The sequence below is a fragment of the Pelobates fuscus genome, chromosome 10 (assembly GCF_036172605.1).
Source record: "Pelobates fuscus isolate aPelFus1 chromosome 10, aPelFus1.pri, whole genome shotgun sequence".
Lineage (NCBI taxonomy): Eukaryota > Metazoa > Chordata > Amphibia > Anura > Pelobatidae > Pelobates > Pelobates fuscus.
Window position 1 is genome coordinate 65,074,745 of NC_086326.1, and position 16,271 is coordinate 65,091,015.

The following is a 16,271-nucleotide window of genomic DNA, read 5'->3' on the forward strand; positions in this document are numbered from 1 at the left end:
GTCTCTGGTAAAAGCTTGAATGCTAGTCACTGTCTATATAGTCACTGTCTATATTGTCTATATTGTGTGGCGAAGCCGCGCATGCGCAGAAGGGAGCAATGACGCTTCCAAATGGAAGCGTCTGATTGCTCCCTGCTCGCGCCCGCCTATTTAGTAATTTTGACGAAATAGGGGGCGCGGCTTCACGAGGCTCCCGGCGCTGGAACCAGGTGAGTAAATTCGGCTGCCTGGAGAGTCCCTTTAAGTATTAATCATATTTCGACAACTTAACCGTTTGGGCAAGCATGAGATACGAAGCGAAAGCTGTCTCCCCTACTAACAACATTTCTCAGCTTCAGCAAACCTAACCTGGTTTTATACACATTCGACCTAGCTTGCTGAAAATTTATATACTTATGTTTATACTTACCGGTATGTTTAAATTAGTCTGCTGACTCCATGTTAAATATAAAAAATGTGCTGTACTTACTGCCAAGATTTGAAATGTAGTATATACTGCCTGCAAATGCTATTGTGGTTATGCACGCTTGTTATCACTTATCGCACAAGAAAAATAAAGAATTAAAAAAAAAAAAGTGTTTGAAATGACGCTGGACGCTATGCATGAGGACCTCCAGCATCGCCGGAATCCCCATAGGAAAGCATTGAATAATGTTTTCCTATGGGGAGGTCTAATGCGCACTCGTCCATTACTACCCCTCACCCGCCCCCTGCTGAGGGACATCGGCGCTGGATTCAGGTAAGTCACTGAAGGGGTTTTAACCCTTTCAGCAACATGGGATGGGGGGTGGGAGGGAGAGGGGCACCGCAGGGTCCTGGCACTGGAGAGTCCCTTTAAGGAGTCAAACCATTTTTGAATGGTTCCCCCCTTATACTTACCTTGGTCCCGCTGGTGCCTGTGGTCCTTCCGGTGTGCTATGATATTTTTAACGCATAAGTTCCCATTCTGCATCAGCAGTATCAGTTTTGTCCTTCTTTGGATATCATTCATTTGCGGAGTGTGAAAACTGAGTGACTGCGTTTAGATACCGCCTGGTCTGTGAGGAACGTAGAAAACTCTAAGGATTTACATGTACTTTAGGAATGTCAAAGTTGAGAGACTGTTTGTGTGTACATATGAAGTGCCCGTTCTAATCTCTTTATGAGTCCTAAATGTTATCATTTATTAGGACCCTAATTTCTTCTCTTGAACTTGAGCCGTAGATGCTTACTGATGATTATTGTTGTGTAATGAATTTGTGTATGATACCATACTGTTTCTTTTGTAGGGTTCTCATGTGACCATAAAAAAAAAGAAATAACCACTGGCGACACTAAATCCCATGCATTAAGTAGTATTCCACGTTACCAGCTATTTTTTTAAATTGTCACCATGAGTTTTGCATTTACCATGTACAGAAGATGTGGACCTAAAGCTGCTCAGATCCTTCTAATTTCCGTAACCTGGTTCTGCAGTGTTGGACATACCTCAATCACAAGTGATTTTCCCAGACTAGCCTCTTACTTTGGAACCAAAACTAGATATGAAGAGATAAATCCATTTCTTCTGGAGAATCCTCTTCTGGTCAACAGAAAGCAAGATCTATTGCCCAACACTTGTACACCTCTCCAAATTGTATCCGTAGTAAGACATGGCACAAGGTATCCAACACACAAACAAATCAAGAAGATGAAGAAAATGCACAATTTGATCCTACAGTATGGTGGGGGTTCTGATCTTGTGGAAGACCTGCGCAACTGGAATATGTGGTATGAGGACTGGATGGATGGTCAACTTGTCCAAAAGGGAGAGCAGGACATGAATAACCTGGCTTTAAGGCTGGCCTCTCTCTTCCCCTCACTATTCACAGCTGAGAAGTTCAAGAATTGCAACATGACATTCCTAACAAGTTCCAAGCATAGATGCGTGGACAGCACCAAAGCTTTTATTAGTGGACTTGAACAACGCTTTTTTGGCTTTCCTCAAGGGTCCATAATTGGATTAGATGGTAAGTAATGTTTTAGTTCTCACAAAAGACTCAGTCATTTGAGGCTCTGTTACATAATGCATAGTTCATTTTCTTTCAACCTGTTGACTGTTTACCTTACATGGGTTACATCTGAAGTTAAAGGAACACTACATATTGCTTTAGTAGTTAGGGCACCAGAAGAAACATTTGTGGCTGAGGGTGTTGCCAGGGCAGTAAATAACAAAGCCAAATGTAAAGGCTATACAAGGCTATACATTTTTTCTTAAACCCTTTATGATAATGTATGACTAGCCACTAGAGGCTACTGACTGACAATTGTAAGGGATGTCATATAGGTTCCAAGATCACTACATTAACTCCTTAAGGACATAGGCAATTGTCCACATTCTGAACCAAAGCAAAACCTAGAATTTGTGCTATGTGTGTGTTGCACCATAATTTAAAGCAAGCATGTCAAACTCAAAGGTTAGCACGGGCCAAATAAACAAGGTTTAACCCCTTAAGGACCGAGGATGGTTCAGGACCGTCATCGGCATTTTTGCCTTGCCGACCACTGACGGTCCTGAACCGTCCTAACGATCTTAGTTACTTACCCGATCGCCGTCGTTCCCCCGGCGGCGATCGGCGTTGGTCCCGGTGTGGGGAGACTGCCTGCAGCCCAGACAGTCTCCCCATGGCAGATTAGGACCCCTGTGGCCATGTGATTGCTCAACAGGCGGACCACATGGTCACAATAGGTGTCCATGTGTCTGCCTGCAGGGGGACTGTCTGTGCTGACAGGCAGTCTCCCTGCTAGTGTAAAATCCTAAAAAAAATAATGGTTAAAGTTAATAAATAAAAATTATAATTATAAATGTGTGTGTGTGTGTATATATATATATATATATATATATATATATATGATATATAGACGTATATTATATATATATAATATACGTCTATATATCATATATATAATGTCATACTAAGTGTATTTTTATATTAATATGTACATATATTAATATAAAAATACACTTATAATTAAATTACACACGTGTGTATATATATATATATAACTATATATATATATTGTATATATATTATTATAAAATACAAATAATAAGTAATTTAAATTAAATAAAAAAATGTAAAAATAATAATAAAAATTAAAAAAATATATTTTTCTATATTAAATTTTATTCTAACTGTATTTTGATATTAATATATATATATATATATATCAAAATACACTTAGAATGAAATTGTGTATATATATCTATGTATATATAAATAAATAAAAAGAATACGAAATATACATATGTCCATATACAAAATTACATAAATAATTATATAAATATACACGTAGACTTCAAATATATAAATATGCATATATATTTAAATTCTATATGTGTATTTATGTAATATTTTTACATAATTAAGTAATTTTATTGATTGCAATTTAAGGGACCTGCCTGCCAACCCAGGTCAAAAGTCCAGAGAATTTAATTTGTTAGCACTGTATTTTACCCTGTAACGTTCTACGACACCCTAAAACCTGTACATGGGGGGTACTGTTTTACTCGGGAGACTTCGCTGAACACAAATATTAGTGATTCAAAACAGTAAATCATGTCACAGCGATGATATTGTCAGTGAAAGTGACTTTTTTTAATTTTTCACACACAAACAGCACTTTTACTGATGATATAATTGTTGTGATACATTTTCCAGTTTTGAAACACTAATATTTGTGTTCAGCAAAGTCTCCTGAGTATAACAGTACCCCCCATGTACAGGTTTTATAGCGTTTTTGAAAGTTACAGGGTCAAATATATGGGTCAAATATTTTTAAATTGAAAATGGCCAGGTTGGTTACGTTGCCTTTGAGAGCGTATGGTAGCCGAGGAATGAGAATTACCCCCATGATGGCATACCATTTGCAAAAGAAGACAACCCAATGTATTGCAAATGGTGTATGTCCAGTCTTTTTTAGTAACCACTTAGTCACAAACACTGGCCAAAATTAGCGTTCAATTTAGTTTTTTACTTTTTTCACACACAAACAAATATGAATGCTAACTTTGGCCAGTGTTTGCGACTAAGTGGCTACTAAAAAAGTCTGGACATACCCCATATTGAATGCCTTGGGTTGTCTACTTTAAAATAAATATGTACATGTGGGGTGGTATTCAGAGATTTATGACAGATAATAGTGTTACAATGTCATTGATACATTTTAAAAATGTATGTTTTGAAACCGCAATATGCTACTTGTACTTATAGCCCTATAACATGCAAAAAAATAGCAAAAAGCATGTAAACACTGGGTATTTTTAAACTCAGGACAACATTTTGAATCTATTTAGCAGTTTTTTTCATTCGCTTTTGTAGATGAGTAAAAGATTTTTCACATAAAAGTAAAAAAACATGTATTTGTTTCAATTTTTCATCATATTTTTTCATTTTTTTTAAAATTAAATTACATGAGATTATATAAATAATGGTATGTAAAGAAAGCCCCTTTTGTCCTGAAAAAAACAATATACAATTTGTATGGGAACAGTAAATGAGAGAGCGGAAAATTACAGCTAAACACAAACACCACAAAAGTGTAACAAGATGCCTGGTCGCAAATGTTCAACATCGCAAAAACAGTCCGGTCCTTAAGGGGTTAAGTTTATGTGGACCGCAAAAAAAACAAAACCTTACATTTTCATAGAAGCATAGGTTTGTTTTGAAAAGTACAGTATTTAAAAAAAAAAAAAAAAAAAAAAAAAAAAACAGGATCCCCTCCTCTATGCTATTTTCCAGTCCCTCCCCCCTCTACTAAATCCCAGCACCCACCTCTATTAAACCCCGGCCCATGTTTAAATAAAAAACATTAAGCAACAAGCAGACTCCACTCACATTGCCGCTGCCAGTATGTGGCTTCGGAGTCCAGCTGTCCACACCCTGTGCCAAAGCGGATTCTCCCACTACTCCTTGAAACCCTGTGAAGGTGGAGCATGTTGACGTCACATCGTAATGTTACATGGCAGGTCCTCCACTGTCCATCCATGGCCATCGCAACACTGACAGACATACACACACTCACTTTCTGGCAGACACACACACACTCACTGACTGACAGACACACTGACACACACACATATTGCACATTCTTGCACACACTCACATGATTTTATTTATTGCTCCCTACCTTTGGGAGCTGGAGTGGGGATCTTCTCTCGGGAGGTCTTTTACCTGCTCCCTAACGCGCGCAGTTTAGTGATGCTTGGCCGGAATGACATCATATTCCGGCATCACTACAGAGGGTGCCCTTGAAGGACTTGGTTCGGATCGGAATTGCATTCAAATAAATGAAACTCTGATCCTATTGGTGCTGCGGCTGCATCTTGCAGCCACTTATTCGATAGCTCCCTAATTCCCACGGTATCACGGAGCTATTTACCAAAAGGCTGAAAGACCTAAATTATTCTTTCAGACAAATTTACTAAAACTAAGTAAATATTACTTAGTATTGGTAAATTCTGCCCCTACTCGCTATGCCGCGAGTAGGGGCATGTCTACTAGCCAGTGGCTGCTCAATGTTAAAAAACAAAACCAAAACCTTAGTACCCCTTCCTGAGCCCCCACCCGTGCCGCGCGAGTGGGGGCTATTAAACTGAAGTGGGGACCTATTGTCATCCCCCCACAGCCCCCACCCCTGAGCGGCGGGTGGGGGCCATAAAAACAATTATAGACCTGTGAGCTTAACTTCTGTGACTGGGAAATTATTTGAAGGGCTATTAAGGGATAATATTCAGGAATTCATTGGGAAGAACTGTGTTATTAGCAATAATCAGCATGGTTTTATGAAACATAGGTCATGTCAAACTAACCTAATTACATTCTACGAAGAAGTAAGTAGAAATATAGATCAGGGTGTTGCAGTGGATGTGATCTACTTGGATTTTGCCAAGGCATTTGATACGGTTCCTCACAATAGGTTAGTCGTCAAACTAAAAGAAATTGGTCTAGATGAATATTCTTGTTCTTGGGTAGAACATTGGCTTAAGGATAGAGTACAACGAGTTGTCATTAATGGTAAATTTTCAAGCTGGACAAAAGTGGTAAGTGGTGTCCCTCAGGGTTCTGTTTTGGGACCGCTTCTATTTAACATATTTATAAATTATCTTGAAATGGGCATTGAAAGCCATATATCAGTGTTTGCAGGTGACACAAAACTTTGTAAAGTAATACAATGTGAGCAGGATATTGCCTTGCTGCAGAGGGATTTGGATAAATTGGGGGACTGGGCACTAAAATGGCAGATGAAATTTAACGTAGAAAAATGCAAAGTTATGCACTTCGGGGTTAAGAATGCACAAGCAATTTACACCCTAAATGGTAGTGAACTAGGGATAACCATAGATAGAACTTTAAGAGATCAGAAGACAGGAGAGAAAATCTCAACTCTGTCACTGACTCAAAAGGTAAAAAGTGATCACCTGGACTGGGTGGAGAGGGGATAACCCTCGGGAAGACATGAAATATAAAGAGAGAATCTCCTTAGGTTGTCTAACTAAGGGACAGCCATATGGAGAGGTACCCAGTCCAATTCCGTAAGTTTAGTAAGGAAAAATAATAAATAACTTTATTAAATAGAATTTGTATATAAAAGCACAAATCTAAGTAGATAGAGAATTACCCACCATCAGGACATAGAGAAAGTGGCTAATAAATAGCCTACTCTGGCTATATATATATAGACCTTCTAACTAGAAGGACAAAGTACTGAATACTACTAAGGGTACTCCTAGAAAACCCACAGGGGTATATAACTCAGGACTCTATCTAGCATAGAAAAAGGCACACAAAATTAAAATATAATACCTAATGGAAAACGATCTCAATTAAAGGAGCCAAAGGGAAAAGCAATGAGAGGGAAGGGGATATAGAAGGAGAGAGGTAATGTCACAGTGATGAATGACTAATAAAAAGCAATCATAAGACATATATACCTCCCACCCCAACTTGCCAAATCCCACAGAACCCACTCTGAGCTAAAGCCCTATGCTCCTCAAATGACACCTTCGAGGGTGTCCTAGTCTTAGCCTAAAGCTACAGAAATAATGGAGAGACCAAGCAACGAAAATAGGCAGTGGTTAGACCGCCACTACCTTTCAAAGCAAGAAAGGAGATTAACTCACTACTGCTATGGTATAGGGTATATAGAGAGATAGGGGGAGAGTAATCGGAGAAATGAGGGAGAGAGGTAAAGTGAGGATGATAAGTAAAACAACCAAATAACCTCTCCCACCACTTGCAAACTCCCGACAAAACAGTCTCACGCTATACTAAACCCTATGCTCCTATAATAACACCTTCAAGGGTGTTCTAGTCTTAGCTTCAAGCTAATAATAGAGATGGTCCATTAGGTAAAGATAGTGTCAAATCATATCATTCGTGCAGGGTGCTCAAACGTGAGTAAAGTGAAGGCTAAAAAACCCGACGCGCGTTTCAGCGTGTTATACACGCCGTCATCAGGGGTAACGCTGGTGCGGCCTGCCCGGCCGTCTGTTATATACCCTGCTAATTGTGCCTATATCGGAGTCCGCCAATCACCGATCGTCTGTCAATGACGCAAACGGGGCGTGTCCAGCTGCTCCGTTGCGTAACTTTTACGGCGATCAAGGAGGCTGGGAGCATTGTGGAATTAACCCGTAGAGTGCCTAATGATCCTCCAGGGTTAGATTCAAAATGGTACAAGTGATAAATGCAGCATCAGAAGTGTATAGATACACTGTATGTCCGCGGGTATTACACTAAACTGGTAGTCGAACGGCTATGTAAAACCTGTTTGATAACATAGTGTAATGCCTGTAACAGTGTAGAGTAACCAGTTTAATTTCATTGCCTGTGTAATATGAGATAAAAAATGGCAATCTTCATCCATCAACAGGCAAGTATACCTTATATACTTAATATACACTTTTGCCAGTAATGCACATCTATAAGGGAACGGCATAACCAGTGAAAAAATAATGAGTTTATGCCTGTACTGTATATCATGCAGAAACTCCATTGAGCGAACCCAGCTGCATATATACAGTATCTACCTCTGTTCCCCATGGCTTGTCTACTGTATAATGACATTCATACAGGAGATATATTCATGGTGTGCATGCATTGATAATTATGTAACTAATGTGTAATTCAAGTTGTGCCTACATATAAACCACGATTGAAATGTATCTATTCCAAATATAGTATGGTACAAATCTATCAGTGTATGCAGACTAAACACATTAATGCTCGTACGAAAAATAGGCTCAAAAAGTTAAATAATTGAAAGGAAATTTTAACCAGTGTGAAGTGATATATACATATGTGTTTTAACTTAACTAGAATATCATTAAAAATCAGTCTGTCAAATAAATGGGGAATAAGAGAAACCTTCATTTAGCCCTGCTGGTGACAGGGTTTTCAATTGGTAAATCCAGAAGGCTTCTCTCTGTCTCAGTTTCAAATCCCAGTTTCCTTTGCGTGGCGGTTGTGGAATATGTTCCAGGCCCATAAACCTAATTCCTGCAGAGGAGTGGTTATGGTGTAAGTGTAAATGTCTCGACACTGGTGTCTCCAGGTGTCTCTTGACGGAATTCACATGTTCACGTATCCTAAATTTTAGAGGACGAAAGGTCTTGCCTACGTATTTTAAACCGCAGGAGCAGATTAGTAAATAGATCACTCCTGTGGTTAGGCAGTTAAAGAAGGACCGAGGTTTGAATTGCCCCATACCACTACTATCGGTGGTTAGTTTAGAATGTCTCTTAATGAAGGGGCAAGCACTGCAACGGCCACATTTAAATGTGCCTATTGGTAAGTACTTCTGGAAGTAACCAGAGGGTGCAGTGGTCTGAAGATGACTAGGTGCTAACATATCCCTTAAGTTTCTCCCCCTCCGTGCTGTAATGGAGGGAGAGGGAGGCAATACTTCCTTGAGATGTTTATCAGAGTATAGAATGGGCCAGAATTTATGAAAGGTTTTTTGCACGGCCTCCCAACCTGTGTCAAAAGTGCCGATACAGCGTATTTTTGTATCTTCGGTCTTAGTGGTCCTGTCTGTGATAAGATTTTCGCGTTCAGAGAGTATTGCCCTCAGGTATGCCCTCTTAAGGACCCTATTGGGGTAACCCTTGTTTTTGAACATGTGACGCAATTCATTGGCCTTTATTTTGAACTCCTCCAAAGTTGAGCAGTTACGGCGAAGTCTCAGGTACTGACCAATTGGAATACCCGACTTAAGTGACACGGGATGATGACTCTTCCAGCATAGTAGGTTATTGGTGGCAGTCTTTTTTCTATACAGTGTAGTTTCAATTCTACCATCCTCAGAAATCAATAGAGTTAGGTCCAGAAAACAGAGGTTTTTGCCCCCTACTTCACTAGTAAAGTGGAGTTTGAAATCATTATTATTCAGCAGGTCTACAAATTCATGAAATCTATCAATTGTATCCAGCCACACTAACAACACGTCGTCAATATATCTCTTCCAATAGTAAATTTGATCAATGTATGATTTGAGTCTAGGATCAGACCTAATGCATCGTTCCCACCATCCTAGATGTAGATTCGCATATGAGGGCGCGCAAGACGTCCCCATAGCTGTACCAGTGGTCTGGTGGTAGATCCTACCATTGAAGAGAAAGATGTTATGGGTTAGAATGAAATCTAGTAGTTCCATCACGAAATCAATAACCTTTTTGGATAGAGTACTTTCGAGCTTAAGAAGTTCACCGACGTGTTGAATGCCCAGATGATGCGGAATGGAGCTATAAAGAGCTTCCACATCCAAGCTACATAGTGTGGCATTTTGTGGCAATTTAAGAGTGGTCAAGAGCTGCAGTAGTTGTTTGGTGTCTCTAAGAAATGAGGGTAATTTTTGTACCACTGGAGACAAGATTTCCCCAACACGACAAGTAGACCTTGATGAATTCCACAAAGAATGGGATGAGGCAGCAACAAAATGCTCCACCACCTTTATGAACATTATTTGTAAATATGAGTCGATCAAACTAACCAACGTCCAACAAGAATTGGATAAAGAGATTTAATTGGTTCAGGGTTTCAAAGTAGAACCATTATTTGAGACTTTAGAGATCAAACTCAAATCCAATCTAGACAAGTTCTCACATATTATCAAATTGAGAAAACATCAGAAATACATGAGGGACATAAAAGACTTTGAGCAAGGTAGAGTTTACCATCCATTTAAAAAGAGGACTAAAGTAGACTCGGATCAATTCAGTACGTCTGAATATGAATCCACTGATACTGAAATCGAGAGTACTACAACCATAACTCCGAAAAGTCCATCCAAAAGTATTCTTAAAAAAGGGGTGGATTTTTTAGGCCTAAAGCAAGCGGACCTATCTCAGGGACCGCATACCAGGTACAGAGGCAGGGGCAGAAGCCAGAGACGGCGCAGAGAATGAATGAATCTTCCCTGCGCGTCATTAACCTCTCAGGTACCACTCTTAGCCCGACTGAACTTATGGTGCTGGATAAAGGTTTTTCGTTTGTGCCCACACCAACATTCAGTAAATTCAATTGGACCAAGGATGTGAATTTGTTTGTGAGAAAATTGGCCCTTTTTAAGTATCATGCAATACGCAAAGAAATCAGGGCACAAAGCTTAGGTTTACTACCAAAAGACCTTGATTGTTTGGATACTCTGGTTGAATTACTGAATTTAGGTGATGAGGCTATACAAAACGATATCCCGCATACTAACCTTAAACCGAAGAGCAGATTCACCCCACATTTTTCAGACTATAAGAATTTGGAAGTTTTCCTTGAAATGGTTACCAGAGAAATAGAAAACCTGAATGAGAATGATTTTCACTTATCTCCTAATGGTAACCTTAACAAACAGGAACTAGAGTCCCTTAAAAAGCTACAAAGCTATACGGACTTGATTTTTAAACCGTCTGATAAAGGGGGTAATGTAGTGGTATTGGATAGAACTCACTACATCCGCATAGCAGAGAAATTGCTATCTGACGGTAACACCTATCGTATAATAGCAAGGGACCCTACAAAACAATTCCAGGAAGAACTGAAAAATTTGCTCATAAAGGCATTTAATGATCAATTGATCAATAAAGATGAGTTTGATTTCATGTACATTAAACAACCATGCTTATCCACATTTTATTGCTTACCCAAAGTACATAAATCATTGACTGATCCCACCGGTAGGCCGATTGTATCGGGATGTGGCAACCTAACGCAAAATGCGAGCATCTACGTTGATAAAATCTTGTCTCCAGTGGTACAAAAATTACCCTCATTTCTTAGAGACACCAAACAACTACTGCAGCTCTTGACCACTCTTAAATTGCCACAAAATGCCACACTATGTAGCTTGGATGTGGAAGCTCTTTATAGCTCCATTCCGCATCATCTGGGCATTCAACACGTCGGTGAACTTCTTAAGCTCGAAAGTACTCTATCCAAAAAGGTTATTGATTTCGTGATGGAACTACTAGATTTCATTCTAACCCATAACATCTTTCTCTTCAATGGTAGGATCTACCACCAGACCACTGGTACAGCTATGGGGACGTCTTGCGCGCCCTCATATGCGAATCTACATCTAGGATGGTGGGAACGATGCATTAGGTCTGATCCTAGACTCAAATCATACATTGATCAAATTTACTATTGGAAGAGATATATTGACGACGTGTTGTTAGTGTGGCTGGATACAATTGATAGATTTCATGAATTTGTAGACCTGCTGAATAATAATGATTTCAAACTCCACTTTACTAGTGAAGTAGGGGGCAAAAACCTCTGTTTTCTGGACCTAACTCTATTGATTTCTGAGGATGGTAGAATTGAAACTACACTGTATAGAAAAAAGACTGCCACCAATAACCTACTATGCTGGAAGAGTCATCATCCCGTGTCACTTAAGTCGGGTATTCCAATTGGTCAGTACCTGAGACTTCGCCGTAACTGCTCAACTTTGGAGGAGTTCAAAATAAAGGCCAATGAATTGCGTCACATGTTCAAAAACAAGGGTTACCCCAATAGGGTCCTTAAGAGGGCATACCTGAGGGCAATACTCTCTGAACGCGAAAATCTTATCACAGACAGGACCACTAAGACCGAAGATACAAAAATACGCTGTATCGGCACTTTTGACACAGGTTGGGAGGCCGTGCAAAAAACCTTTCATAAATTCTGGCCCATTCTATACTCTGATAAACATCTCAAGGAAGTATTGCCTCCCTCTCCCTCCATTACAGCACGGAGGGGGAGAAACTTAAGGGATATGTTAGCACCTAGTCATCTTCAGACCACTGCACCCTCTGGTTACTTCCAGAAGTACTTACCAATAGGCACATTTAAATGTGGCCGTTGCAGTGCTTGCCCCTTCATTAAGAGACATTCTAAACTAACCACCGATAGTAGTGGTATGGGGCAATTCAAACCTCGGTCCTTCTTTAACTGCCTAACCACAGGAGTGATCTATTTACTAATCTGCTCCTGCGGTTTAAAATACGTAGGCAAGACCTTTCGTCCTCTAAAATTTAGGATACGTGAACATGTGAATTCCGTCAAGAGACACCTGGAGACACCAGTGTCGAGACATTTACACTTACACCATAACCACTCCTCTGCAGGAATTAGGTTTATGGGCCTGGAACATATTCCACAACCGCCACGCAAAGGAAACTGGGATTTGAAACTGAGACAGAGAGAAGCCTTCTGGATTTACCAATTGAAAACCCTGTCACCAGCAGGGCTAAATGAAGGTTTCTCTTATTCCCCATTTATTTGACAGACTGATTTTTAATGATATTCTAGTTAAGTTAAAACACATATGTATATATCACTTCACACTGGTTAAAATTTCCTTTCAATTATTTAACTTTTTGAGCCTATTTTTCGTACGAGCATTAATGTGTTTAGTCTGCATACACTGATAGATTTGTACCATACTATATTTGGAATAGATACATTTCAATCGTGGTTTATATGTAGGCACAACTTGAATTACACATTAGTTACATAATTATCAATGCATGCACACCATGAATATATCTCCTGTATGAATGTCATTATACAGTAGACAAGCCATGGGGAACAGAGGTAGATACTGTATATATGCAGCTGGGTTCGCTCAATGGAGTTTCTGCATGATATACAGTACAGGCATAAACTCATTATTTTTTCACTGGTTATGCCGTTCCCTTATAGATGTGCATTACTGGCAAAAGTGTATATTAAGTATATAAGGTATACTTGCCTGTTGATGGATGAAGATTGCCATTTTTTATCTCATATTACACAGGCAATGAAATTAAACTGGTTACTCTACACTGTTACAGGCATTACACTATGTTATCAAACAGGTTTTACATAGCCGTTCGACTACCAGTTTAGTGTAATACCCGCGGACATACAGTGTATCTATACACTTCTGATGCTGCATTTATCACTTGTACCATTTTGAATCTAACCCTGGAGGATCATTAGGCACTCTACGGGTTAATTCCACAATGCTCCCAGCCTCCTTGATCGCCGTAAAAGTTACGCAACGGAGCAGCTGGACACGCCCCGTTTGCGTCATTGACAGACGATCGGTGATTGGCGGACTCCGATATAGGCACAATTAGCAGGGTATATAACAGACGGCCGGGCAGGCCGCACCAGCGTTACCCCTGATGACGGCGTGTATAACACGCTGAAACGCGCGTCGGGTTTTTTAGCCTTCACTTTACTCACGTTTGAGCACCCTGCACGAATGATATGATTTGACACTATCTTTACCTAATGGACCATCTCTATTATTAGCTTGAAGCTAAGACTAGAACACCCTTGAAGGTGTTATTATAGGAGCATAGGGTTTAGTATAGCGTGAGACTGTTTTGTCGGGAGTTTGCAAGTGGTGGGAGAGGTTATTTGGTTGTTTTACTTATCATCCTCACTTTACCTCTCTCCCTCATTTCTCCGATTACTCTCCCCCTATCTCTCTATATACCCTATACCATAGCAGTAGTGAGTTAATCTCCTTTCTTGCTTTGAAAGGTAGTGGCGGTCTAACCACTGCCTATTTTCGTTGCTTGGTCTCTCCATTATTTCTGTAGCTTTAGGCTAAGACTAGGACACCCTCGAAGGTGTCATTTGAGGAGCATAGGGCTTTAGCTCAGAGTGGGTTCTGTGGGATTTGGCAAGTTGGGGTGGGAGGTATATATGTCTTATGATTGCTTTTTATTAGTCATTCATCACTGTGACATTACCTCTCTCCTTCTATATCCCCTTCCCTCTCATTGTTTTTCCCTTTGGCTCCTTTAATTGAGATCGTTTTCCATTAGGTATTATATTTTAATTTTGTGTGCCTTTTTCTATGCTAGATAGAGTCCTGAGTTATATACCCCTGTGGGTTTTCTAGAAGTACCCTTAGTAGTATTCAGTACTTTGTCCTTCTAGTTAGAAGGTCTATATATATATAGCCAGAGTAGGCTATTTATTAGCCACTTTCTCTATGTCCTGATGGTGGGTAATTCTCTATCTACTTAGATTTGTGCTTTTATATACAAATTCTATTTAATAAAGTTATTTATTATTTTTCCTTACTAAACTTACGGAATTGGACTGGGTACCTCTCCATATGGCTGTCCCTTAGTTAGACAACCTAAGGAGATTCTCTCTTTATAAACTAGGGATAACCACACACGAGAAGGATTTGGGAATTGTTATAGACAACAAATTAGGTAGCAATATGCAATGTCAATCTGCCGTTGCTAAGGCCAGTAAGCTTTTGTCATGTATAAATAGGGGCATAAATTCTCGAGATGAAAATATAATTTTGCCTCTTTATAAATCGCTGGTAAGACCACACCTTGAATATGCTGTGCAATTTTGGGCACCTGTTTTAAAGAAAGACATCATGGCACTAGAAAAAGTGCAGAGACAAGCTACAAAATTGATAAAAGGAATGGAGCATTTTAGTTATGAAGCAAGGTTAAAAAATGTAAATCTCTTTTAGTTTGGAAAAACGGCGCCTGAGAGGGGATATTATAACATTATACAAATATATTCGGGGCCAGTACAAACCATTATCTGGAAATCTATTCATAAACAAGGCTATACATAGGACACGAGGTCACACATTTAGGCTTGAAGAAAGGAGATTTCATCTAAGGCAAAGAAAAGTTTTTTTTTACAGTAAGAGCAATAAGGATATGGAATTCTTTGCCTGAAGAGGTGGTTTTGTCAGAGTCTATACAGATGTTTAAACTGCAATTGGATAAATACTTGCAAAAACATAACATACAGGGATATAATTTCTAATTAGTGGGGTAATAGCTGCTTGATCCAAGGAGACATCTGACTGCTATTTTGGGGTCAAGAAGGAATTTTTTCCTAGTTTGTAGCAAAATTGGAAGCGCTTCAGACTGGGTTTTTTGCCTTCTTTTGGATCAACAGCAAAAGCATATGTGAGGAAGGCTGAACTTGATGGACGCAAGTCTCTTTTCAGCTATGTAACTATGTAACAATGAGGGATAGCGAGTAGGGGCATTCGAGAGATTTCAATCTCCCTAATGCTATTATGGGGGTTAAATTGACCATCATAAAGTGAGGGATGAAATGGGGGGGCTTAGGAAGTGGCGGGGAGCACTTCTATTTTTAAATTTTACAAGGCGGGGGCTGTGCGCCGGTAGCTCCCTCCTTGTAATAAACTGAACGAACAAACGAACACCGATATTCAGTGTTTGTTTGTTCGTCTGACATTTCTATTCATTCATTCGTCTTTATGACGTTCGCATGCGTGTGAATTTAACAGCGCTATCTAGTATGGGCAGATGACGTTTCCCACAGTGACTTCATCTACACACACAAAGATGGCGGCGCCCAGGACCTAGGTCCGGGTAGAAAATAAAGTTTTAAAAACTAGGTAATATGGGTGCTTAGGGGCATTTGGAGGTTACTAGGGGGTCAATTGTCGAATTCGCAAGGTCCTTTAACAGGGACTTTGCCGCTGGGGGTCCAGTCCCCGGGGGGCAAGAGTACAGAATTAAGGTTTATAAAGGGTCCCTCGACACAATGGTCCCTACTTTGTTTCTGTATATCTGTTGACTGGGTTCCAACACGGAACAAGGTTATTTGCCAAAGTGTGAATTCAAGTGAATTTCAGATTGTACACCAAACTAGACAAGCTGGAAGTAACTGTCTTGGATAATTTTTTCAGTTCAGCTATTTTGACCTTAAATTTTAAATTTACTTTTTTAATTTCTATAAGTTCTCACGTTAGTAAATAACCAT

At 39.6% G+C, this 16,271-nt stretch overlaps 1 protein-coding gene across 1 annotated transcript in view; it reads left to right on the forward strand.

Annotated features, from left to right (window-relative positions):
• Positions 1 to 16,271, forward strand: part of MINPP1 (multiple inositol-polyphosphate phosphatase 1) — a 90,054-nt gene that overhangs the window by 2,808 nt on the left and 70,975 nt on the right. Inside the window, exon 2 of the mRNA XM_063435059.1 lies at positions 1,269 to 1,988. Within this exon, the coding sequence (XP_063291129.1) occupies positions 1,373 to 1,988 (616 nt within the window). The 5' untranslated portion in view covers positions 1,269 to 1,372. The remainder of the gene's footprint in view (positions 1 to 1,268; positions 1,989 to 16,271) is intronic.